Genomic DNA, 26636 nt, shown 5'->3' with positions numbered 1-26636 from the left:
ATTAAAATAACAAGATTCCATAGAATATACATATTCATTTATATATAAAAATGGCATATAAAATGTAAAAAAATTATTAAACCATTATTGTTATTAAATAAATATTTTTTTAAATATTTAATAAGACAATATATTAAAATAACAGGATTACCTAGACAATTCAAGCTGCAATCAAAATGTATTTAAGGTTCATAAAATATAATCATTTAATATCAAATATTATTCTCTTTTCATCTAGTTTCATGTTCAGCAATCAGATAGCCATATATAGCATATATCCGACATATGTATTGTTCTAGCATTTATAAACAAACCAAAGAAAACTCACTTATAAAGTTCACTTTTTCAACGTTTGAAGAAACAAATATAAATTACTCCGAGCAAAGTTTGTTAACAAGAATGTTTGATTGATATATTGATGTAGTACTACACAGGTACATACATACACTAACACTAAGCTAAGCTCCATTGAAGATGTTTTCTTTATTTTATTTTATTTTTTTCAGTCATTCATTGAGAATTGGGCACGTAGCTGTTGAAATAATATGAGGAGAATAGAGATTGCTAAAAATACAGACATTTGTTGTTCCTCCATCCTCATCTCTTTCTCTCTCTCTCTCTCTCTCTCTCTCTCTCTCTCTCTCTCTCTCTCTCTCTCTCTCTAGCCTCTTCCTTTAACGCTAATGTTTGTTGGCCAGCATTCAGTTATTGTTTGGCCATGCCACGCCCCCGGTGGCTGCGTCAAACAAAATGTGTCACTTAGGTGTCAAATGAGAAAATAAATAAATAAGCAGCAAGCAAGAGGCTGTGGTGTTAAGCAACTAACGATGCTGCCTGCTGTCGGCTGCTGTTGTTATCCTTGCTGATGTTATTATCATTGTTATTATTATTTTCTTAGTCGTGCTCGTGCTCATTCTCGTTGTTGCTGTTGTTGTTGGTGTTGCTGTTGTTGTTGTTGTCACGCAACTGCAGTGGCGCGTTTTCAATAATAATCTCTTGTCTTGGGCATAAATGTCGCATTAAAATGTCACGCACTTGTGGCTTAATCACGCCTAAAGGATAACGCCCAGGCCCCAGCACTGTGCCCAGCTCAGGCCGGCTCATGGCCTAGGCGCTGCAAGACAGACAGACAGACAGACAGGCGACATCTCTTCACAGTCCGTTTGGACCACAGCCATGAAGTCCATGTGAAGGTTACCTCAGCCTCAGCCTCAGTCGCTCTGCCTCAGCCCCAGTCCGATTCACTTGAATGGGCGCTCTGGGCGGGTTGACATCACTTGTTTGCGGTTTTTATTATATTATGCTTGTGTCAAATGGGCTCAGCGCTGTCACATCCTTGACTGCTGCCAGCTCAGCGTCCTGTCAGCCAACTCTCAGGCTCAACTACGGCTTTAGCACCGCCCAGTTATTACGCATTGCCGGCATCTTAATGTCGAGTGCTTCTGCTGCTTCTGCGGCTGCTGCTACGGCTGTGGCTGTGGCTGTGGTTAGCGAACGCTTGAAGAAAATGCGTCGGTTGCGGCCTTTGCTGCCTAGCCCAGCTCTCGCCAACAGGTGGCGCCTCTTGACACCCCAACTCAGCCTTCGTCCCCGCAAATTCCTAGTTCCAAATAGCAACCACTTGGCCAACAACAAGTGCCAACTCCTCCAGCTGCTGCTGCTGCTGCTTCTGGTACTTCTGTTCCTTCACTTGCTTCTTAAGCTTCAGTTCTCATTACTATGTCATGGGCATTGTAACGCAGCTACTGAGAGATGAAAGTGGCTTAAACGCTAGACAGACAAAGCTCTACAGTAACAGTTATTATGTAATGCGCATTTAAATATAAATGTAGAGAAATGTCCAATTTCATTATATGCGAACTCTCATTTATTAATCAAATATACTACTAATATTTAGAGAATTTAAATAAAAATATTTTGAATATTCGAGTGATTGAATACTAAAATTAATATTCATATTATGAATTCTCATTATCATTATCTTAAAATAGACTGAAGAAAGGACGGTTCTAGCAGAAGCTATCGTCGATGTAAAGGTAGTGACTATGGTAGAGCAAGTCTGGAAGGCTAAGATACGGTGGCTACTATAAGCAGGAATACTTAGGACAATGCTCAGCTAGAGCACATAGAAAGGCCTCACTCTATAGGCTTTACATTGTAGGCTAATGTGGGTTAAGCACCTCATTTCAAGGCACAATGCAGACCAAGGGAGGGTTAGTTTCTTAGCCGCAGAGCTGCTAATGCACTCAATCACATGAGTCAGAATGAAGAACTGACTAACTCTACTTAAAGTAATTTTACCTACCTCAAAAGATTAATTAACATCAACATTAGCATTAGCAAAGGCATTTTCATTACCACTGCTCATTATTATGTTATGTTGTCAAGTTTTCAATATGTCAATGTCAAAATCATTGACAGTGGATCATTAGCATAAGCTTTAGTATTTGTATTAATAGTGGCATTGGCATTTTCATTATTATTTATTATTAGCACATTAGCATTAGCATTGACATCTTCATTCATTGTCATCGATATTATTATAATCATTAACATTTCTCATTATTAATTTTATTAGCATTCGCATTAGCGTAGCATTCACATGTTCATTACATTTTTCATTTATTATTAGCATTAGCATTAGCATGAATGAAGATGCCAACTCATTATCATCATCATTATTATTAAAATTGAACATTGCTCATTATTATCCTTATTGGCATTTATATTAGCATTCATTATGAATGTCATTAGCACTATCATTCGCATTGGCATTCTCATTAGCAATATCACTAATCATTAGTTAGTATATTTTGTGAATTCAATAAGAATTTTGTATATATTTTCTCTATTAATACATATATTAACATTATTTTAACTCAAATACCTATTTATATAATAATAGATCGACTTATAATGAAGGACTGTCGTACGTAGAGTATTTTGGCTTCAGCCAAGGGGCAAATTGTTAGTATTGCGGTCCAGTGCAATTGGCAGCTGGCACTTGCCATATTTTATAAGTTAAGGCACGTTTCAGTGGTCAGGCCGCTCGTCGGGCAAGTGGTAATCCTGCTCCACTCATCGAATGACTGGTCTTCAGTTATTCTGTTCTGCAGTCAACTGCTTGGCCGCAATGAAATCGCAAAATTTATTTGCTGAGTGTTGCCAAAAAACCAAAAAAAAAAAAAACCCAAGTAGAAGACGGAAAAACAAAAAATGAAGAAAATAATACAGAAAAAGCAAGAGGTAAAGATATATATGCGACTAGCAAATACCCTGTAAACTGTTTGTGCTCAATTAAGCGACTCTAGTTTGCTTTAATCGCAAATATTGGGAAAAGAAATCTCAATTTACAGTTGACTTTGACTACTTTAATGCTTGACAAATTGTTAGCCAAGTCTTTGGCCAGGCTAGGGTATGCATTTGAGCACATTGGCTGCTTCGCATTGAGACCAAAGTGAAAAGCTGCCTGAGCCCTCAATCCGTAAGCCAATTGCAAAATGAAGACTGAATCCTTGGCTGCTGCACAGACGCTAAGAAGCCTTTGTGGCCGGCAACAATTTAATTATAAGCCGAGTGACATCGTTGCTCCAGCTCTGGCTCTGGCTCCCATTGGCCTAACCCGATTACAACTTGCAAATGTTTATTCAATTTCCATTCTCAATTAAATGTGGACTCTGTTTTTGCAGTCATTTTGTGACTCATAATTGCATTTGCCTCACATTCATCCACAACTATTTGTCGCATGTGGATCAATTTACTCGACTCACTGTGAGTGTGAGTGTGACTGTGTGTCTCTGTGTCTGTGTGTGTGTGTGTGTGTGTGTGTGTGTGACCCTTTCATTTGTCAAAGACTTGCCGCAACGCCCACTTTCTCAACTCTCGGCATAATTTGTAATTTTGTTAGAGATTTCAGCCGAAATGGCCGCAAATGCGAATTGGAACTGTGTTTGGGTTTTGCGGCTTTTGGCCATGGCTCTAGCTGATTGGCCGGCAAAAGTTTTTGTCGCCAAGGAGACGCCATCTCAAATTTGAGTATGTGTGTGTGTGTGTGTGTGTGTGTGGCTCAACATTCGCTGAAAGGACACGTCACATGCTCGGCTGATTACATTGGCTAACCACCGCCCGCTGCTCTTGGAGCGTCTCACAAAACTTTACGTATAATTTGCTTGGCCAAATTGCATTTTGCGGTTGCCTAGCCCCAACTCTTAAGCACAACAAAAATGAAAAAGAGAAGAGCAGAGCAGAGAACAGAAAAGAAAACAAAACGAAACAGACTCAAAAATAAAATTGAACTCAAGCACACATCGCCACCGAACCACCCCCCAAGTGCATTGCTCACCGCCCCCAAGCTGAGAGCTGAGCATTATTAGCTCCAAAATCAACATCCGCTTCATCTTCAGCTTCAGCTTCAGCTTCTTGCTGTTGCTCCGACAATTTTCCATTTGCATTTGCATTTCAATATCAATTAAATGCACCACAAATCTTGTTTGATAAGGAAAACGAAAGTCAAGCCATGGCCCACAATTTCCGAGCTGAGGGACTGCTCAGCCCCTGCAGGGGTAAGACTTGCCAAAGACTCGGTTGGCTGTAACTCATTGTAGAATGCAACTTAATAATTGTTTTTAAATGTAAATAATAAAAAGGAGTGCTATAGCTGGCTAGAAAATACCCTGTACCATAAGCAGAACTGCTAGAAGGATGTGGAAAACCATTGAAAATTCAAATATTCCTAGAACTTGAATTTGTTTAACAGCAGACTAGAAGCTTTTTGATTTACTTTAATGCAATTATTTAATGCAATATTATTCTTGTTATTGTTATTGCAGAATCTAAATATTAAAAATTGAACTTCAAACTAGATCATCTAGCTACTTTTACTGCCACTCTGAAAAAAAGTCAGAGAGTGAGTGAGATTATGCGGGTTCTTCAATGAGTTCGGACAGAAATGTATTTTTTGGATTCAACTACAGGCTCTTCAGATATTCATCTACACATACTGCAGAGCTGTTCACATTCGACGGACCCATGTGGCAGTCCTACAAAGCTGCCCATATTCGACGAACCCATGCTTTTTTTTTAATGAAAGCGAAACACTATTTCATTTATTTTTTTTTTATTTTTTTTATTTTAATAATATTTATTTTATTTGCTTCAAGTAGATTTGTGTACATCACTTTTTGAATAAGATATCTCTCAAATGGTCGCCTTGAGCCTGTATGGCGTATTGTGCCTGGCTCTGTGGAGAGATATAGGGCTACCAGATGGGCTCCTCGAATATGGGCCGCCCAGTAGCTCTCATTGAGCACACGTCAATCGTATCGCCCACTAAACAATGTTCGTTAATTGATCGTCACACGAATAGTCCAGCTCAAGGCATTCAGTAGAATATAAAAGCGAAAAGACCTAAAGTCTGATAAGATATTTCTCGATTGATCTCACGGAGTGTGAAGAATGAAAGATTTAACAGCTCTTTGCGAGCAATGCTCAAAGACTTCGGCCCCTTCACATAAAAACCTATACAAGGTATACATATAATATATATACATACATACATGTATACATATAAATCTATACACATATCAAAATCCATAAATAAAAACCACCGCTTTAATTTATATTTATTCTTGAAATACTTTTCAGATTTATTAAAATATCAAACACATATTCTCTTGACATTCCGAAAAAAATTAAAACATTTACAATGTTTGTTAATTTAGTATATATATATATATATATATATATATATATATATATATACATACACAACTAACTCATTTGTGGACTCAAAAAAAAAAGCAATAAAAAAAAAGACATGACATTTATGATAAATATATCTTGATATATTGCTAAAGAACATTATGCATAGATAATGCCTAGAGTATGCTGCTTATCATTTGGTCACGCTCACAAAACCAACTTATATTACATATATTCAAAAAAAAAAAAAAAAAAATGATGTTGTATCTATGTATGTATGTATCTGTGAGTTCATGTTACACAATTAGCCATAGTTAGTGTTCACTGTACTACTAGTTCGACTTAGTCTACTGTCTTTTTGGTAAGTATTTTGCGTGTGTTTGCTCAATTCGACTACATGAAATGTTTGCTTGGGCTCAAACACCGTTTGTTTTTAACAATAAATAAACATTACGAGAAGGAGAAGAGAAAGTTAAAGCACAAAATGGGATTCGACTAAATCCAACACTTGCAGGCAAATGTAAAAACAGGACAAGCATAATAATGATAATGATAATAATAATAATAATAATATTAATATTAATAATAATCGCAATCGTAATCATAATTATTACAATAAATGATGGAAAATTGTGATAAATTTCTGCATCTCTCGTACCACTAGCAAAGGCCACAAGTTTCTGTGATGTTGTTGTCCTCCTTTGTTAATCTTCGTCCGCCTACGGTTCCTTTATATAAATATATATATATATATCTTTGTGTGTATCTATGTAGGTGTGTATATGTGAATAAATACATACATACACTTATGTATGTATGTATGTATGTATGTATGTATGTCTGCATGCATTATATATCTAGCAGACAAGACGCTCATTTGCCGGACGAAAGATGCGTTCATAGTTCTCAATGAGCACCTTGGCCAACATATTCATGCGGCCAATATTGAAATTGATATTGTTGGCAGCCAGCAGACAGGGGCCCCAGACAATGGCCAGATTTGAGGCAGGCATACGATTGTCGCTGCTGAATGCCGCAACGCTGCAATGATAACAATACAATGATTTCCATAAGTTAAGCACATATTACTGCAACTAATTCAACAAAACATTTGCTTAGAGCTACTCATGCCATGACTAGAGCAAATACTAATTGCAAGCCTTCTCAATTTGCCTGTGTGCAAATTTGTTTGAGCTCAACTAAGTTCATGCACCGTAAGCTATATACTAATATCGTATTTATATTTACTCAAATAATACAAGAGGAAAGTTAAAATTACGAATGAAACTCCTAGTTGTCCATGCTTAAATTTCGACTTGGCATGTGATTTAACATTAAGTTTAAGCATAGCATTTAGTTGCATTTAAGTGCGGACTACTCATCGAACTAGTGCTGACTATTACCTATCTTCACAATTCACTAAGCATTGCATTAGCAGAATAATACTAAATAGACCCATTCTTAAAAGCCATGCCTATTAAGCTACAGCTCCTACAATTTGATTACCTAATTCTTTAAATTTCACCTTGAACTGACTTAAAGCTATATATCGTGGTGACAAATCTAGTGAAATGTAAGCCAACTGTTAATGCATACGGAAATATAGTTCCTATTTAACATGCTCATGTAATTTAACATTAGCTTTACATATCCAATTTTATGTTTTATAAAGCGTACTATCAATTTGATCAACTCATTGGAAAGTGCATCAATATTTATACTTGAACAATATATAATAATTTATAGCACAATATATAATAATTTATATATAATAATTTATAGCTAACTCTCAACAGTCAGATCCGAATTATTACAGGATCTCACAATTCATTGAAACTATCATTAATATCTAAGCATGATCTACACTTTGTAGCCACGTCTATTAAGCTATATCTCTTACAGTTTGACAACTTCCACTCTTCAAAGATTTGCAATGCATTTGCTACTACAATTTCTAATAAACATGAGACTTAACATTCGCCTTACATTTCAAGTTTTATATGTTAAAATTCGAATTATCAACAGTCAGCTATGCGAATTATTGCTTGATCTCACAATTAATTTCAACTAACTTTAATATGTAAACTAGAACTATAATAATAAAGCTTCACTTCAACATGAGTCTTAACACTCATATATCAGTCTATATTTTATAATGAGAACTATTAACTAGCACTAGCAATCTCTAATAATATGTCTTTCCTTACTATATATAGTCAATGTTTATGTCTACGCCGATAAATTTCACTAAAGGCTGACTTAAAGTTATATGTGCAGCATGACTAGTAGTCAGAAAGTATACTATATATTCTATTTCTATAGCTCCATATTTAATTTGACAAAGATCTAATTTGAATCAGATCACATTTCTAGTTTTCTCTAAGAGATATTCTGATATCTATCTCTATAGCAATTCTATTTCTCTCTGGAGATCTCTCTGATATCCATACAATGTATGCTTATATGTCAGATATTGGCATATAAGCATCATTATATAGATATCAGAATATAATTTATAGACTTTATATATATATATATATAATATACATAAGGCATTAAATTGTTTATATATAATGCTCTAATCAAACTATCGACTATAGTTCTATATACCTAACACAATATATACTACATAACACTTATAAAATATAAAATTCTATATACCTAATGCTCTATACTCAAACTATCTAATATTGCTCCTGACATAACATAATACTCTCGCCTCAAATACATTCATATAGCTAATATAATAATCTCAGCTGATCTGTTCTCTACATATACACTCTTAAATCCCAACTGCTCAATTCTCTGCTCTCTGTGCTGTTTACACTCCAATCTCTCATTGATCTCCACTCACTTGGTCAGATGCTTGATTAGGAAACGCAGTGTCGAGCGATTCGGTTCGGGCATCTCATCGAATGCCAAATGCATTAGCTCGATCGCCGCATCGTCGGTCAGGCAGCATCCCAGACGATCGTACGCCTCCTGGGTGATCAGCGGAGCTGGCAGCTCGCGAAAGAATTGCTTGTGCAGGCTGGTGAGCGTGTGTATGTCATCTGTCTGCAGCAAGCGTGGATCATACACATGGGTCAGCTTGCGCTTGAGCTCGTCGACGAGCAGCTTGTTGCCGCTGGCGCGATAGAGGCCATCCTGTTTGATGCAATCGGGCTGCTCGATGTGGGCGCAGACGTCGACGACAAAGCGCGGCACATACGGATGATCCGACATGTTCAGCTCCAGCAGATTCAGTCGTGCCCCAAACAGCGGATACTTGGACTGCTCATCCAGACAGAGGCTGTTCACCTGGCTGCGACGTGTGCGCGATTTCTTCTCACTCTTGGGCGATCGATTGCTGCAGGGGCCAAGAGTTTCGGTTAATCAGGTGGATACAGCGATATAGGCATATTTTCTACTTACATATGAACTGTAGCAGGGCATCAGGTGGCGAAGGCATCATTGGAGTCATGAAAAGGAGAACAAAGAATGTCATTTGAATTAGTGCAAAGCTCAAGTGCAGCTCTTGAAGCATTTTCCTACTCTCAGCTAGGAGTCTGTCCATGGAATTCGTTCGATATTTCGATTTGTTATCCCACACCCAGTCAATCATCTGGCCGACCACCCACTGCGACCCTATATGATAGCAACAACAACTCAGCTAGCTAACCGAATCTCTACTGGGCCTCGCGATGCGACTGCGCTTCTACTCTCATATAGTATTATTTATCGCTTGCAGTCGATGGATGTGCCTTGTTTGGCCATGCGGGCGTTTTGCATGCGAAATCTCAGAGAAAAGCCGCTGACTGGAATAGTAAGGCTTACGCCATACAACAGCAACAGCAACAATAATAATGTATGCTAAGTGCCTTCCAAGATTCCCCACAGTGAATCATTTGCGACACTCACAATGAGACGAAAAAAGTGAAATCCCCTGCGACGTTCATTAACTAAAACTGCGACACAAAGAGAGAGAGAGAGAGTGAGAGAGAGACCAATTGAAAGAGACAGACAGACAGAGAAAGAGTGAGAGAGAGAGAGAGAATGAGTGTGAGAGCGCGTGATGCCTGTCCGCTCTCTGCACGATTGAAACCGCATTCCATGATTCGAATTCGTATTCGCATTTCCAAATTCCAATTCCATTCATAGCTCTCTGACTCTCTGATATATATATGTATATATGTGGGCGTGTCAGTGTGTGGGCGCGTGTGACGCCTTTTACGGCCAAGCCAAGTCAGGCTGCTATTTACCAGTTTTCTGAAGACCCACAAGCTTGACTATTGCCAACGGCACAGACATCAGGGCGTCCAGCCACATTGCGAACGATCTGATCAGGGCGAGCCGGCTCGCCCAGTCAAAGAAAATTTTTTCAAAATTAAAATAGACTAATATATAATAAAACTCGGCACTAGATCTTCTAAAATGTATCACAAAACTGACCTACTTTGACTAAAACAAAGGCTCAATTAAAACGATTCACAATAACAAATTAGAATTGGGAGAGTGACTAGCTTCAATTGTTTCTCAGGTGTCTCAAAAGAGACCCCGCATATGTTATCTTATCAGACAGAGTCTGAAGCCGGGAATTCCCCTTGGCAGACAACAGTTGAGACGATGCGTAATCAGAATATCTTAGGATGATTTCTGTTGCATCTTTCCATCTCTGTCTCTCTCTCTCTCTCTCTCCCCCCCTCTCTCTCTCTCTCTCTCTTTCCCCCTCTCTTTCGCTGATTGCCTTGTGTTTGCCTCTGCTCGTCTGTCCTTTAAATCTTTCTCTATTTCTCACTGTCTCTTTAGCTCTCTCTCTCTCCCTTTGTCGATCTCTCCATTTACACTTTCATCTATTTTTTCTTGTATCTGCCTATTTGTGTATTTCTATATATCTCTCTCCTTGTCGCCCTCACTACCTTATTATCTTCTTCTGGCTTGTTTTCTCTATATCTCCTTTTACTCCTGTTATCTCGTTAATTTTATATCTATTTCTTATCCGATTCTCTCTCATGCTATTCTCCTCACATACATACATTATCGATCTCTTTATAATTCTTTCACCCAAACTTCCTCACTGACATAATCTCTCTCTTTCTCCCTCTCTCCCTCTAAATCATTCTCCCACATCTCTCTCACACCCACTCTCTCTTCTCCTGTCTCCCACTCTTCCTGAATATCTCTAGCCCTAGTTCCCTCTACTTTACCCTCTACCTCTCTTCACTCTTCACGCAATAAATAACAAATAAGAGAGCTCTAGTCGGGATTGCTTGACTAGCAGATACCCGGAACCCTTCAAGGAGCCTATATTCACGCTCGCCTAAGCACGCGCTCTGCTGACTGCGCAGTTTGCAGCGACTGCGGTTAGGCTGCGCTGCATTGTGGGCTATATTATGAGAATTTATTTGTTGAAAAATTTCTTTTGTAGTGGAACTCTCAAATGTGTGTATATTCTAGAGCAAAAGTATCTAGTACTTAAAATAGGTTATCCTTTTCAAAGGCTGAATCTGAAGTCTCTAGGTCTAATAGTACTCAAATTACGTTTAATAAACGAAATTAATTTATTGATTATTCTCAATAAAAAAGAAAAGTATACACGAGTATACATGCATATAAAGTCTCTAGCTCTTATATCTTCTGAGATCTCGGCGTTCATACGGACGGACAGACGAACATGGCTATATCGATTCAGCTCGTCTTGCTGATCAGGAAGGGTCTACCTGCTGCCTGTTAACTATATTCTCAAAAAAAAAAATAAATAAACATTATACATTGATTTCCCATTTTTAATGGGTTCAGGGTATAAGAAAAAAGCCGCCCATAGTTATTATAAAAGCCCGCTCAGAGGGGGCCCGGCCCCCGGTGCGTATACTTAATGCCATTTGAATAACACTTACATTTCATACGCATGCGATTCCTAATCGACTTCTTGTCCTCTTCGCCGGGCAGATCGTTGAGGTTGGCAATGGAGGCGCTCTTGAAGCGCTGCAGGATGGTCGACTGCTGCGTCTGCTGCACCTCGTTGTCCTCCTTGATTTGCTGGGCGCGCAGAATATCGCTCACTGGCACAATCTGTGGAGCAAGCAGACAAGACACGCGGCACGCGCATAAATATCGATGCAGATGCAGGGCAAACGTGAAAGATAGCGAAACTCTTTGAGATTACGGCAATGTGAGGGTGTGGGGTGTGGGGCAGAGGGGGCTATGCTGGCTGTGATTGAGATACAATTTGTAAGCAACGAGTGCAAATTAATTGCAGCTTTTCGTGCTGATGTCGATGCAACGATTTCCCTGATTTTTCACTAGTTTTACTATTTTTGCACAGAACTCGAGCGAACGCCTCACCGTTGTCAGTCGACGCTTGGGCTTGCCCTTCCCCGACATCTCTTATCTGCTGCTGCCGGCCCGGAGAAACGAGAAACGAACAAATGAAAACGAAAGCAAAAAACGTAAAAAAAAAAAAAAAAATTAAACAAAAAAAAAAAAAAGTACAAGAAATGAATTAAAAATGAAAATGAAAATACAAACACAAATGAACACACAGAAAAATTGATAAGGAACTGAATTCGATTTGTTGGGAAAGCAAGAGCGACGCGTGCAATGCCAAACGCGAACGGTTAATGCGCCCCCAGATAACGGAACGCTCAAGTAGAAAAGAAGTGTTGCTCGATTCTTGTTGCTTGCTTGTATTTATCGTCGTATCGTATCTATCGCTTTGCTGTTCCGTTACTGTCGTTCCGGCGTCGTCATCGCCGTCGTCGTCGTCGTCGTCGTCCATCGGCTGGCCTCGAGTATTATATACGCTTTCCCTTGTACACCTAGCCACCTAGCCATATGTATGCACTAATTCAGATATTTTCTTTCGGCTCTCGGCCACACATAAACAGAAAGGCGAGCGCCACTGGTCCGCCCCCTCTCCCTCCCCCACGGACCGGGCTAGCTAGCTAGAAACGAAACCCATAGGTTAGCAGCTGTAAACACGCGCCGTAGCTAGCTTAAGTTACATATCCCAGGCGCTATGGCGTCTGTGCCAGTCGCACACACATACATAGATCGCTAACGCTCTCTCTCCCTCTCTCTCTCTCATTTACTCCCTCTGGTGCTGCCATAAATTGCGCATTCCAGGAACTTGGCCAAACAGCTGCTGTTCCGCCAACAAATGTAAATAATTTCCATGGCGCAACTGTCACGAAATCAGTCGAAATCATAAAAAATAATTCACAAAAATAAAAAAAATGTAAAAAAAAAAAAACAAAAAATTAAAATAAACAAAAAGTCAAAACTCCAAGAAATACCCTAGAAAAATGTTTTTGTTGCACCTGAAAAAGGTAACACAAATACTTATATAATGCCTCCTCCCGATAAGGCTCACCGATATCTCAATAACAGTTAAACTGTTGGTGGGCGTGTCACTCATTAAATACCCATTAAGACATTGTAATATCTCTAGGTGAGTCATCCCTGTAAATGGAACGATTTTCAGTGCTCTTACAGTTAGACTTAACAATGGCTATTGTGTGAGCAGCAGATTCTAATTGGACTCACAACAATGAAATGAGTAACCTGTGGAAGACTCAACTCTTGATGCTCTGATCATGAATGTGCTTTAATAGGTATATCTACACATATATATATAACTGCAATTGCGAAATTTATTCAATGACTATTGACTGTATCTAGTCTCCAGTAAGGGATAGCTAAATAGAGCGCTATTTCTTTCATTCATAAAAACTTGGCTTGCTTACTCTTAACCAACATATACACATGCATTACTGACGCATGATCAACTTGGAGCTACCCAGTACTTCAGTGAAATTAAGTCAATATGCGAGCAAAATTATGTTTCTATAAATATTAAATGCATCGATTTATGGATGAGCTATAAATAATAATCTAGAGTACATTTTTGCTTGATACAAATTCTGATAAATTCTGTTGATCTAGTTCCATATTTATTTCAAGATCACAGAGATGAAATAAATATACAAAATATAGTCATAAAAAAAATATAAAGATATATATTTATTTATTTTTATTATTATTATTATTATTATTATTATTTCTCTATATACACATTAAAGTCTTTATATTTATATTTATTTTTTGTTATACATATTTGTTTGTAATTTTCAAGTATTCATAGTCTATATAGATAAGTAGTTGATAAATAGTATTAAAGTCTTTATATATGTATATATTTTTAATAATTTTTGAATATATATATTTGTAATATTTAAATATCTATACTCCATCTACACATGTTTTTAAATATATTTATATTCACCTGACAGTACAACATACCCCCATTAGAAATCATCTAGTTTGAGGGGTTTAAAAAGCTAAGCTATAATTAATTATAATTATAATCTAATTTTAATTAAACATAACAAAATTCATATTCATCGACCTACATAAATAGATGTACGAGTCTTTATATATGTTCAACAGCCTTGCATTGCAATATACCCCATTCAAGCATGCCTAGTTTACAGGATATAAGAAGCGGTAGATTAAACTCTAATTTTATTTAGCTTAATTTGTTATTGTTGCTTTTGTTTGTTTGGGCATAAACAAAAAGGCAAATATTGCGTAGTTGCTGCTGCTGCTGCTGCTGCTGCCGCTGCTGTTGTTGTCATTTAATTTGTTGCTATACATTTTGTTGCTGCTGCTGCTGCTGGCAGTGTTGTTGCAATCAGCGCGGCAGCAGTCGCTGAGCACGGTTTTGGGCATGTCTAGAATATGCCTCGCATTAGTTGTTGCCATTGTTGGCCATCAGCGAATTTGCATACGCGCACAAATGTATCTATGGCTGCACTTGTATCTGTATCTATATCTATATCTATAGCTGTATCTGTGGCTGTAGCTGTAGCTGTTGCTGTGCCGAAATTAAAATTAAATTTTTATATGCGCTGCACGAGCGACTTTGCATCGAGCCCCTGGCTGCCTTTGTTGTTTAATATGTTTATTTTATGTATTTCTATTGCCTTTTCCTTGTTTATATATATAAAATATATATATATATATAAAATATAAAATATATACAAATATAAATTTATAAAAAATTTAATTGATACTGCCTCGACATGTGGCAGCACATGTTCAGCTGTGCCTCAGAGTACCAGCTCATGTATCTGTATCCGTATCGGTATCTGTACCTGTAAATGTAACTATCGCTATTTTTCAATCTGGATCTCTATATCTGTAAGAAGAAATGTAAATGTATCTGGAACTACATATGAATTCGTATCTGGAGATCTATAACTATAGCTAGAAATGTAAATGTATCTGTATCTATATATGTATTTGTATCTGGATCTCTATATCTGTAACTAGAAATATAAATGTATTTGTATTTGCATCTGGAGATCAATAACTATAACTAGAAATGTAAATGTATCTGTATCTATGTATCTATGTATCTATGTATCTATGTATCTATGTATCTATATATCTACGTATCTATGTATCTATGCATCTATGTATCTATGTATTTATGTTTCTATCTGTATCTATTTCGTATCTGTATCTTTGTATGTTGCCGCATCTAGCTATCTCTCATTCATTGATTCACATACAACAACAAAACCGAAACAGCCCAAACAAAGGCGGCGCATTTGACCCGTTGAAATTGTGTTTTGACTGCTCACATATTGCTGAAGAGTTGTTTGCACTCTGTCGATACCTGTACAGGCAATGCTTTCGACTCTCCACCCTCCTATGCGCTGCCTCACGGACGCTCGGCCCATGGAACAGGCCAAGAGACTGTCTGTAAGGCACATATTCACACTTGGGTTGCCAAGTGTCGGGCGAGTGCTCTGTTGACTTAGCATTGCGTAGGCAAAGTCAATGCTACAATAGCCAAACATCCGTTCGACTCAATGATATTTTGCGCTAACCTTAGCCATATCCAAGCTTACATATATATGTATATGTATACAATGTATATAGATGAATGTATTGTATAAGATGACTTCAAAACACACATGCCAACATTCAAATTGAGTACTCGCAGCCAACGCTCTCAGGGCCAAAGCTATCAGCAGCAGCAGCAGCAGCAGCAGCAGCAGCAGCAGCCGCAGCAGCTGTGTGTGTGACATAGTCTACAAATTAGGTTTATAGACTTGAAATGCGATAAATATGTAATATTTCGTAGTCTAGCGGTAATGGGCTGCGATTCAATTGTTAGTCAATTTCTTAATATCTATAACAAATTTTTCAAAATAATTTAATAAAGAATTTGAGCCTTGAACTTTGATAAACTTTTCTTTTGTCATTTTATGACAACAACTAGAGATGTTTTCGTTAAATTAAATCATATTCAATTTGCATAACCATTATAATTCGTAGCTGTCTGAAACTGCTTTGTTCAGCTTGCAAATATAACACATATCGAAAAGTCTAGTTATATATATATATGAATGTATATATTTTCTTATAGCCCTAGCAGCGCGTGACCAAATTTTAGATAACTCTACCAAAACTACTGCCTCAACAAACGATTTCAATTTCTATTTTCTATATACATATATATACATATGATTTCTAGAGCTACTTTAAGTATGAGTTTTCGTATCTATTTATAGTTAGACATGAGCAGAAAGCATTTGCCATAAAGAGCTAAGCCCAAGGTTGGCTACGTGACATTAGTTTTGCCATAAACAAAATAAGTCGAACTTTCATGCAATCTGCGATAAGTAATTTTTGTATTTTTTATTTTTGTAACAATTCTCCAAATGCTGCTCGTAATATCCGGCCCTTTATTTGTGTATGAGACCCAAGCTTCGCTTTTTTTTTTTTTTATACCCTGAACCCATTGAAAATGGGAAATCAGGGTATAATGGTTTTGTTAAAAGTATGTAACAGGCAGAAGGAGGCGTGGCAGACCCCACAAAGTATATATATTCTTGATCAGGGCGACGAGCTAAGTCGATTTGGCCCTGTCCGTCTGTCTGTCCGTCCGTCCGTCCGTCCGTCCGTCCGTATGTATGAACGCGTCGATTTCAGAAGATATAAGAGCTAGAGACTTGAAATTTTTTTTCCTAGGTCCGTGTATATCACGCGCATATCAAGTTTTTCTTTAAATATCGATAACTACTCCCGATATTTTATTATCGATCAAAAACCTTATCGAATGCTAGTTATTTAATTATATCTCCTACACCTTTAGAGCTAGAGCTTCCAAATTTTAAATGTAGACTTATATATATTTTATATAATTTCGATTTTTGTTGTAATTTTCCCCCCACCCTTATATCCACCCCCTCACCCTCACCTTTGTAAAAGACGTATTTCAAGTACTAGAGATTTGTGCTTTGGAATGTACATACATTTGAACATTATGATTATGTTCTGAAAGTTTCATTAAGATTGTACGTCTAGAAATTAAATTATTCAACAAAGAAATTCTTATAATGTTGCCCACACTACAGCGCAGCCCAAGCGCAGTCGCTGCTTACTGCGCAGTTAGCAGAGCGCGTTCTAATACGTGCGTGTGTATGTATGTGTGCCGAAAAGAAGTGCAGAGTGAAAATCAGATTAGAGGGTTTAGGGTATCTCCTAGTCGAGCAGTCTCGACTAGAGTCCTCTTACTTGTTTTGTTTTTTTTTTGTTCGTTGTGATAAAAACAAATTTAGAAAATGAGGGAAAAAGAAGGCGCTGGGCGCTTGGTGCTTGGTGCTCAGCCGTTGGCTTTCAAGAGGCGCAGCCCACCTATAATTATGTAAAAAGGTGAGCAGAGCACAGAGAACCCAGCTCGAACTCGAACACGAACATGAGCATGAGCGCCAGCCCGGGCGAGCTTACAAAAATATTTGACTAATGATTAACCAATTAAATGCTGATAAATGCTGCGCGACGCTGATGACGAGGCCCCCTGCCGGCAGGAGGCGAGGGGTAGCGGGACTCAGGAAATTAACGACAGCAGAAAAATCAAAAACCGGTTCTCCAAAAAAAAAAAAAAAAAAAAACTCTGCCAACTTGTTTGTATGCAAAAATAATTGTCTCTCTGTGGGGATATACTGTAGAACGTGAGATGGTGGTACGGGACGGGACGGGGCTGTAACAATATGTGAATCAACTTTTTTTGGAAGGGTGGGGGTTCCTGCCAAGTCGAGCTGCCCAAAAAATAAATTCCATAGAATTTCTCATGCAGCGGCAAATGCAATAAATGCAAAAAGGGAAATAATCAACACAAACAACAACAACAAATATTTGCAACAAATACAACATCAAAACGTGAGAGGCAAATAAATAAAAATACATTATGCAAAAAAAAAAAAAAAAAAAAAAAAAAAAAAAAACAACATGAAATAAACAAAGCGCAATAAAAATTACGACTACACACACGAAACACGTCCAGAACGGCTGAAGTCGACGCACCGAATACACTAACTAAATTTATATGTAAAGTAAATCCCATTAAAATTATATTGATCTTAAACAGAGTGAAACTCAAATTTTTGTTTTCCCTCTACGCAACAGCCAAACCACAAATTATTCCAATTTGAAGTCTCTAAAAATTTATTTTGTTTGTTACTTTTGCAAATTGAAGAACATTTTTTGAAATACGAATCAAATCATTTTCCTCTCCTTCTAAACAAAACTTGAAGATTTCACTGAATGCCAAATAAATTATTCCAATTAGAGCAATTATCATGTTTTCATAGCTCGAACGCGCTAGAGCTTCGCGGTCTGCCAAATAGAATTCTTATAAGATTTTATTAATGCGTTTTGAATTAAAATAAAGTAACATTTTGAAAATGCGAATGGGAGAACTTGTTTTAATTAAAAATAATGTTGCTATGAATATTTAATATAGTTTAATATTTGTAAGAAAAGAAACTCAACGAATTGTCAAATAGAAAAATAATATACATATATACAAATGATATATTATATAGAGATAAAAATTTAAATAAAATTAGAATTAAAATATAATTTAAAAAACATAACAATAAAATTAATTAATAAAATAAAAAGAAAAAAAATATTACCCCTTTTTACTTTAAAATTAAATTAAGAGCCAAATAAAATTAGAATAATAAAAAAAAGGTTTTCAGAAATAATACACAACAAAATTAATAAAGGAATAAAAATAAAAATAAAAAAAATAATAATAAAAGAGTTATGAATATAAAAAAAAATATTAAAAAAGTAAATAAGAATATAAAATATAATAATAATAATAAAATACAATAAAAATAATGTTTTAATAAATATTAGCTTAACTAGTTCTAAGCAGAAATATATAGGCATAGAATTCATTTTGCTTAAAATTAATTTAAAAATGCAATGAATAGATAGATAATATTAGATATTATTATATTGTGAAGTCATTTAACATTATTATATGATATCATCTGAATTGTAAGTCTACATCATAGTCGAGTAACACTGTAAAGAGCAGCAATTGGAGTTACAGATGTGAGAGCGGAGCTTTAGAGTATCGCTCTCCCTAAGTTCGCTCTCCCTACGCTCGCTCACCAGGTGCGCCAGGTGCGCTCAATGATCGAAGTTGTCAAATTAATCAGTACAAATTAGAACCTAATTGAGTGAACAAGCACTTGCATCTAAGATTCCAAGTTACACTATATTCTGTGTGCCCAGTATGGACTGAAGTGGACCCTTTTGCAAAGGACAGATAATATTACTATATAGATAAATGTAAATACAATTAACTATATTTAATATATAGTTAGGTAACATTTAAAAGCGAACAAGAAGTTATTTTTGATAACGTAAGAGCATTGTCAAACGCTCACAGATCTAATTTTCCAACTTGCCACACCCCAAACGGCATAAACACGTATATATAGAGGATCTCAGCCTAAAGTTTGGTGATTCGATTTTAAGTTTCTGGCTTTAAAATTATAGTACAGCGAGACGAACATTGTCCAAAACCCATATACTCATTTCGCTTTCGTGAATGAGTATAATTATATAAGAAATATATAATAAATATATGATAAATGTATATATAATTTAAAGAAATGATTTATAAATTTAGATTACAGAAAAGCTATTTTTAGTTTTATTTTTTTTTTTTTTTTTTTATTTTATTTTATTATTTTGTTGCTTCATTTTCGTACTAAAAAATTCGAATAATTTAAGTAGTTGATCTAATGATCGCATCAAAGCAACAAACTGCATCAAATAATCAGGAATTCCTATATTCTCTATATATTCGTTCCAGCTGATGGAGAGTATTCGAAATGCATTCGGCCCCCTTTTGGCATTCGCTGCTGCTGTTCGTAAAATTTTATGCAAACGCAAAAACTGTAAAGTACCCGAGGCCTGCGGCTCAGACGTGCCGTAGCGAACGGCGCAAAGTCAAAGCAAACAAGCAATCGGAACAACCGTTGCACACACACATATACGCACGCTCTCTTTGCCTCACTCACTCTCTCTCTCTCTCTCTCTCTATCTACCTCTCGCTCTTGCAATTTGCAGGGCTTAATTGATGAGGCCACAGCGAAAAACAATGCAATTGCAGTTCCCATTGAAATGCGGGCACTGGAATGGGCGACTGCCGGCAGGGGCTGGATAGTGGGGCGGGGGCGGGGGCGGGGGCGGTTGCCTGGTCATGGTGCAACTGTCAGTTTACACTTACCATATCCTCCTCATCCTCACAGTAGTTGACATCTTGGAGCTGCTCGCGCCACGCCAGCACCGAGGTGGGTATGAGCAGACGCCCGCTGGAGCGTACGCGCAGCTTGCGGCCGGCGCGAGCAGCGATGCCGCGTTTGCTGCTCGCTGCGGCAGCGAGCACGGCCAGGGCCCAATCCTCTTTGAGCGGATGCGGTATATGATCGGGCAGCTCGTCGGCATCCGCCTCGCAGCTGCAGCCGCTGTCATCGTTGCTGTTTAGGTTCCCAATCGCCGGCGACGTCGTCGTCAGCTGCGCTGCCCACTTCGCTGGCGGCGGCGGTGGTGGACATCGCCTGCGGGTCATGAAATGCTGATGGAGCTGCGCCCGCTCGTAGTCGTAGAAGATAACGCTATATTTCTGCGGCTCCTTCAGGCTGTAGCAAATGCATATGTTGCGCAGCAGCGGATGCGTCAGTGTTTGCGGCGCAGTCGCAGCGCTGCTGTCGAGGCTGCTGCTGCCAGCGCTGCGAGCGCTGCCTGCGCTGCCCCTACTACTGATGGAGCCAAGCGTCGCCGTGCTGTTGGTCACCGTGCTGCCCACGCTAAGCGTCTCGGCGTTCTGCTGCTCTCTCAGTTGCTGCCGCTGCTCGCGCTGCTGCTGCTGCTGCTGCTCGTCAGCCTTGGCGAACATAAACTCGTCATCCGTCTCCCAGGCGCCTTGATCCATGGACGCCGTTGGCGACGGCAGCGGCGACAGCGGCGCCGGCGTCGTTTGCTTAGTCAGCCTGTGACGTGCGCCAGCCGCGAATGCCGCCGCCGCTTGCAGCGCCAATTCCTCAGCCTGAACATCATCGGCGTCGACGTAGACGTCTGCGTCGGTCTCGGCATCCGCATAAAATTCAGCGTCTGCATCGTCATCGCTGGCCGTCGCATCGGTCGCTGCGATGATCTCAAAGTCTTCTTCTTCTTCTTCTTTGTCATCTGGCACTGGCTCCAAGGTTTTAAACTGCCAGATGGTCTGATAAATGGATTCCTCTTCCTCCTCCTCCTGTTGCTGCTGCTGTTGTTGGTGCTCTTTCTCCTTCTCCTTCTCCTTCTCCTGCTGCAGCAGGTTCTGCTGCTGCTGCTGCTGCTTAGCCGCTGCTTTCATCTCAGCCTCTGCTCGCAGCTCTTTCACTTGATTAATCGCAACGTTCGTTTCGCTGCTGTTGTTTTCATTCTGTTTGTTGTTGTTGTTGTTGTTGCTTTTCTCATTTTGGTTCTTAGTAAGCGCCGTGGTTGGATTACGCACGGGCACCTGAGGCGCCGGTCGACGCACTTTTATCACACAATTCTACAATTAGTTAGAAAAGAAAACAAAAAACAAAACAAAAAAAAAAAAAAAAAAAAAAAACAACTGTTTGTTGTCATAATCACATTCCACAGAGACCGATTTGCGGAACAACAACAATTCGAACTAATTCTTGCACTGCTGCTTCTAATTGGAACGTTTGCCCAACTGCCAATTGGAATTCTTAAGAAATATTTTTTTTCTCCTGATTTGTGTAAGGTGAAGAAAACTTTTGGAATTTGTTTATGCCTAATCTGAGTATTTTACTTATAAAAACAGTGAATTTATTTTACTGAACAAAGCTTGGAAATTTTATTTAAATTTAAAAATATATATATGTATATTCCAATTAGAATAAGTAACAAGTGTTTATTAGCATTTAATTTTTTGAAGTGGCGAGTTCTTATAAAACAAATTTTATTTTTAACTATTTAAAATAGTTAAACATTTTTTAGAGTTTACAATTGTAATATTAATTTTTATTAATTTCTTTTCATGTTTAAAACAAATTTGAATGTTTTATAAAATTGTAATATAAATTAAAATATAAAATTTCCAACTTTTATAGACTTTTTAAAAATTTATTAAAAATTTGAAAAATAAAAAATTAAAATTATGTTTTAAGAGAAACTCGCCATGTATTTCCGATTTCCAATATTCCATAGCTGACTTATATTTCAGTTCTCTCAATCGATTACTGATACTTATTGCACATATATTGATTTAAAATTATTTCTACAGAAATCATAAAATATTTTATAGCCAATTCGGTACGAGCGCTTGTTATTTGAAATTTGCCATACAAAATCGAATGGGAATCAATTCAACTATCTCGCTCTCTTTCTCTCCCTCTGTTTATACATTCACAAGAATCGATCGTTAAAAATAATTTGCATATGGAAAACGAATTGGTTATCGCTAATTGGCTCGTAATCGTTAAGAGCATTATTAAGCTCGATCACTCCCTACATGTGTTATACTTATTATTCAAATACTATATACAATATATAAATATGCATATATACATACATATGTATATGTATGTATATAGGTATTTTTTATAATTAGCTAACTTTAAGTATTGTTTAATCTGATTTATGCATATTTTTTATTTTACTATTTTACTGAGATCTGTTTTTAGAGAGCTGCACATATTATATGTGAACTATATTATATGTGTGTATACTATATATTTATATATATTATATAATATAAAATTCATTCCATTTAATATTTTTATTATTTATTTATAAAAATATTTTGCACACATCTCAAAGCAATTCAATTCAAGACTCTTTAAGAAGCTTTCAATATAATATAAATAAAACAGTTTTGCCTTGTTTTCCCCCTCAATCACTCTCTCCCTCTCCCTCACTCATTCCCTTCTGTTGTTTGTTCCTTTTCGCTACACATTTTGCAGCTCCGCTGCCCGTTAACTTGCTCTCTTTACGCTCTTCGTTTGCTCTGCGCACACTCACAGCGCTCTGCGCCCTCTATCTATGCCCCTCTCTGTCACCTTCTCTCTCTCACGCGCTCGCGCGCTCACTGAGCGCAACTACCGTTGTATTGCTATATTAATTTACGCCTCAATTGCAGCTGGCAGTGAGCCCAAATTGTTGTTGTTCGTTATTTTAATTTATTTTTATAATTTGTAATTTGTTGTAAATCTGTTTGCTTGGAATGGCTATTGACCTGTGTTATTGTTGGTTGTTGTTGTTGTGGTTGATGTTGATGTTGCTGTTGTTGGTTAACATTGTCACACTCCTTATTATTGTCGCTATTGTTACTGCTGCTGCTGCTGCTGCTGCTGCTGTTGTTGTTTTTGTTGATATTATTATTATTGTTGCTGCTATTGTTTTCACTGTCGTCACTGCTGGAGCGCTCTGTCACGACACTCTGCCTGGGTGCCGCCATCAGCGCTCTGCCAACAACGACGCCGCCGTCGCTGCTGGCGCACACCGATCGCGTCTCTTGCTCGCTCTCACACACGCTTACGCTCACGATCGCGCTCACGTTCACGCTCACGCTCTCTCGCCCGCACGATTCTAACGTTTGGCTAATGCTGCCGACATGCCATGCGGCCGCAGCAACGTCGTCACTCGGTGGCGTCGCTAACACAACTGCCAGCTCCAATGTCGGCGGCCCCAATAGGCGTCGCCGCTGCCGACGCTGTTGCCGTTGCTGTTGCTGTTGCCGTTGCTGTTGTCTCGACGCTGACTCACACTCGGCGATATTGTTGTTGTTGTCGTCGCTCTCACAGTAGCGGCGATAGCGACGTAGCCAGCGCTCAATGCTATCGCTGCGCAGTCGCTGTCGTCGCTGCAAAAAGGCGCTCAGCAATTTGTCATAGCCGCAGTAGAAAATGACGCTACGATGCAAGCTGGCCGCAAGCGCAGTCGTCTGCCACAACTGAGGCAGCGACAAGCAACCAGCGAGCAGTGCTGCCGCTGCGTTGCACATTGTCTGCGTTGTTGTAACAGTTATTTCGAGCTCTGTCTCTGTCGCTGGGCTGGCGCACTCAGTGACCGCCAAACCGCTGAGAAATTCACTAACAAAGGCTGCATCGTGCCGTTCATTGATGCCGCAGCGACGCCGACGTCGATCGTCTAGCTGCGCATCGTCATGCGGCGGCCCGTTTTGCGCTAATTGGCTTTCCAATTGGGTGTCTAATTGGAAATGTGGTTTGGCCAACAGTTTGCGCTTAAAATCGTTCACCAAACGCTGCTGCGCTGCCGGCTCTGCCTCTACCGCTGCGGCTGCCGCTGCCTCGCTGCATCGCAGCGTCACAGGTTCAGCCACTTGCTCGCGCTCTCGCTCCCTCTCATAGGCCGGCGGCACGCTTTTGGGCTGCTGGCAGCCAACGCCGCCGTTGGCATCCTCGTAGCTGTGCAGCTCGCGTCGCAGCGCGCTTATCCACTGGCAAATGCTTTCATTCAAAAATAGAGCTGCTGACGTCGACGGCGCTGCTGCAGCTGCTGCTGCTGCCTGGCAGCTTAACTGCTGCTCGTCTTGACGCAGCAGACGCATGCGCGATATGCGCGGCTTTTTGCGCGTCTGCTCCGCTGCGCTTGCGCCCTCTGTCTGTCTGTCTTGCTCTGGTTCCGGCTCCGGTTCCGGCTGCGACTGCGACTGCGACTGAGGCAGCGGCACTGGTTCAGGCTCCCGTTCGCTGCGCAGCCTGCCGTAGATGTGCTGATCGCTGCGACTGCACTGCAGCTGGCGCTTCAGCTCGCAGATGCGCTGCATATCGAACGTCTCCTGCGTGCGAAACACTTCGCCCACGTTGTGAATGATTTCTAATGAGCCGCCGCCGCCGACGCCACCGACCTTCCCACCGCCCACCGCCTCCTTTTGGAAGAGGCGTCGCTGCAGCGAGCCGGAGCGATTCAGCTGCTTCAGCGAGCCGAAGAGGCGCGTCAGCGTCGCTGCGCTGGACTTGGAGTAGCCGAGCAGAGTCCGTGATTTGCCGGCCTTGGCAGTCACTGGCGTTGCAGCTGGCGGCGGCTGTGGCAGCGACGTATTTTCAATCGGAACTGTCGTTGCGCCTGTGGGCGTGGCACTTCTTAGACACGCGCATGGCTCGCTGTCGCTGTAGATGCCCCGGCAGAGCTCGCAAATGTTCTCATAAATATTGCATTCGCTGCCGCTTGACGCAGACTGCGGCTGAGGCTGTTGTTGCTGCAGCGCTGCGACAACGCTGCCGCTCACAATGCACTGGCAGAAGTGGCAATAGCGACCTTGTGCTGCAAAGACGCCATAGCCGCAGCCGTGGCACAGATTTTCGTAGATCACCTCGCGGCGAAAGTATTTGCGCAGCTGCTGCGACGATGCCGACGCCGACGCCGACGCTGACGGTGGCAGATTCTCATAGATATGCTGCTGGGGCTGCAGCTGGCGACTGCGCTTGCTGCGCAGCTGCGACTGTGTCGCCTCGTTCTGATTGGAAATGTGCTGTTTATTATTGTTGTCGTTGATTTCGCTGCTGCTTCGCTTGCTGCTTTTCGTTTCCACTTGTTGCGGCATTTCTTTTGCTTTGTCAGTTCGCTGGTTGCTATCTTTCTCTCTCTGTCTCCCACACACACTCTCCGTCGTTTTAGTTTATTCCCATTTACTATCACACGCGTTTATCGCGTTGTTTGTTATTATTACTATATTGCTGCATCATCATTTATTTTTTATGTTTTTCAACAACGTCGACAGAATCAAAGACACGAAAAATACACATAAACACGAGAGAAAAAAAAAAACAGTTTTCATTTCATTTCATTTTATCTGTTATGCGCTTTTAATTGATGCGAGTCAACTGTCAAATAGTCGCTCGTCGCTCGCTCTCTTTCAATTGCTCTCACACACACACAAATGCGCGCACGCGCTATTATCTGTGCAACCCCTTCCTCCCGCACACTTGCACACCGACGCAGACAGAGACAGCGATCATGTTTAGTGACACACACACACACACACACACACACACACACACACTTACATGCATACATGTGTAGCTGCTGTTGTCGCTTGCGCTGCTTTACATTTCTAACTTCGGCTCTCAGCGCTTAACCCTTAGGCTGTCGCAGAGAGTTGAAGCGACCCCGACGCGCACACACATCGTGTGTGTTATCATTCTATTGTTTAAACAAAATTTATTGTAAAGATAATGTCAACTGCTCATAATAAAGCGGTCAGAAGGTAGGGCACACAATAATAAGAAAATCTATGTATATGTATGAATGTAGCTAAAATCAAATAAATAAAAGAATGAGAAAAATATTCTTTTGCAAGTGACTTCTTATTGCAGCTGGTTGAATAATTTTGCAATTGATTTAACTGCAAGTTAAACAATTCAAGTTTCACTTGAGGTTACGCCAACCGCACAACGGCCATTAATTTCACATATTCAAATGCGACTCGAGTGGGCCACATAAGTGTTAAAGGGTTAAGTTAAGCATGAACAACTGCTTCTCGAGACTCTTGACGTTCGCTTCACAGGCAACGCCATGGATGACTCAGAGTCAGAGTCGTCGCGGCGGCAGCAAAGCATGTC

The 26636-nt window shown here is 39.6% G+C and overlaps 1 protein-coding gene across 1 annotated transcript; it reads right to left on the bottom strand.

Moving 5' to 3' along the window:
• Positions 1-5821: 5821 nt before the first annotated feature.
• LOC6584427 lies at positions 5822-26011 on the bottom strand. The gene is made up of 6 exons (XM_032732113.2): positions 23288-26011; positions 20288-21598; positions 11577-11751; positions 9115-9121; positions 8555-9049; positions 5822-6741 (listed from the first exon to the last, which is right to left on the bottom strand). Exons 1-6 carry the CDS (start codon positions 25616-25618, stop codon positions 6558-6560), a joined length of 4503 nt encoding a protein of 1500 aa, XP_032588004.2. The 5' UTR covers positions 25619-26011; the 3' UTR covers positions 5822-6557.
• Positions 26012-26636: the final 625 nt, after the last annotated feature.

The sequence above is a fragment of the Drosophila mojavensis genome, unplaced genomic scaffold (genome assembly GCF_018153725.1).
Source record: "Drosophila mojavensis isolate 15081-1352.22 unplaced genomic scaffold, ASM1815372v1 contig_136, whole genome shotgun sequence".
Lineage (NCBI taxonomy): Eukaryota > Metazoa > Arthropoda > Insecta > Diptera > Drosophilidae > Drosophila > Drosophila mojavensis.
Note: the sequence above shows the minus strand (reverse complement) of the source record. Positions and strands in the feature narration are given on the sequence as shown.

Excerpts from the sequence above, each read along its gene's own strand:
- LOC6584427 (XM_032732113.2), bottom strand. The coding sequence starts at position 25,618 with ATGCCGCAACAAGTGGAAACGAAAAGCAGCAAGCGAAGCAGCAGCGAA. Across the intron at positions 21,599-23,287 it reads AACAACCAACAATAACACAG|AATTGTGTGATAAAAGTGCG; the intron begins GTCAATAGCCAT and ends AACTAATTGTAG. Across the intron at positions 11,752-20,287 it reads GTGAGGATGAGGAGGATATG|ATTGTGCCAGTGAGCGATAT; the intron begins GTAAGTGTAAAC and ends CTTGCTCCACAG.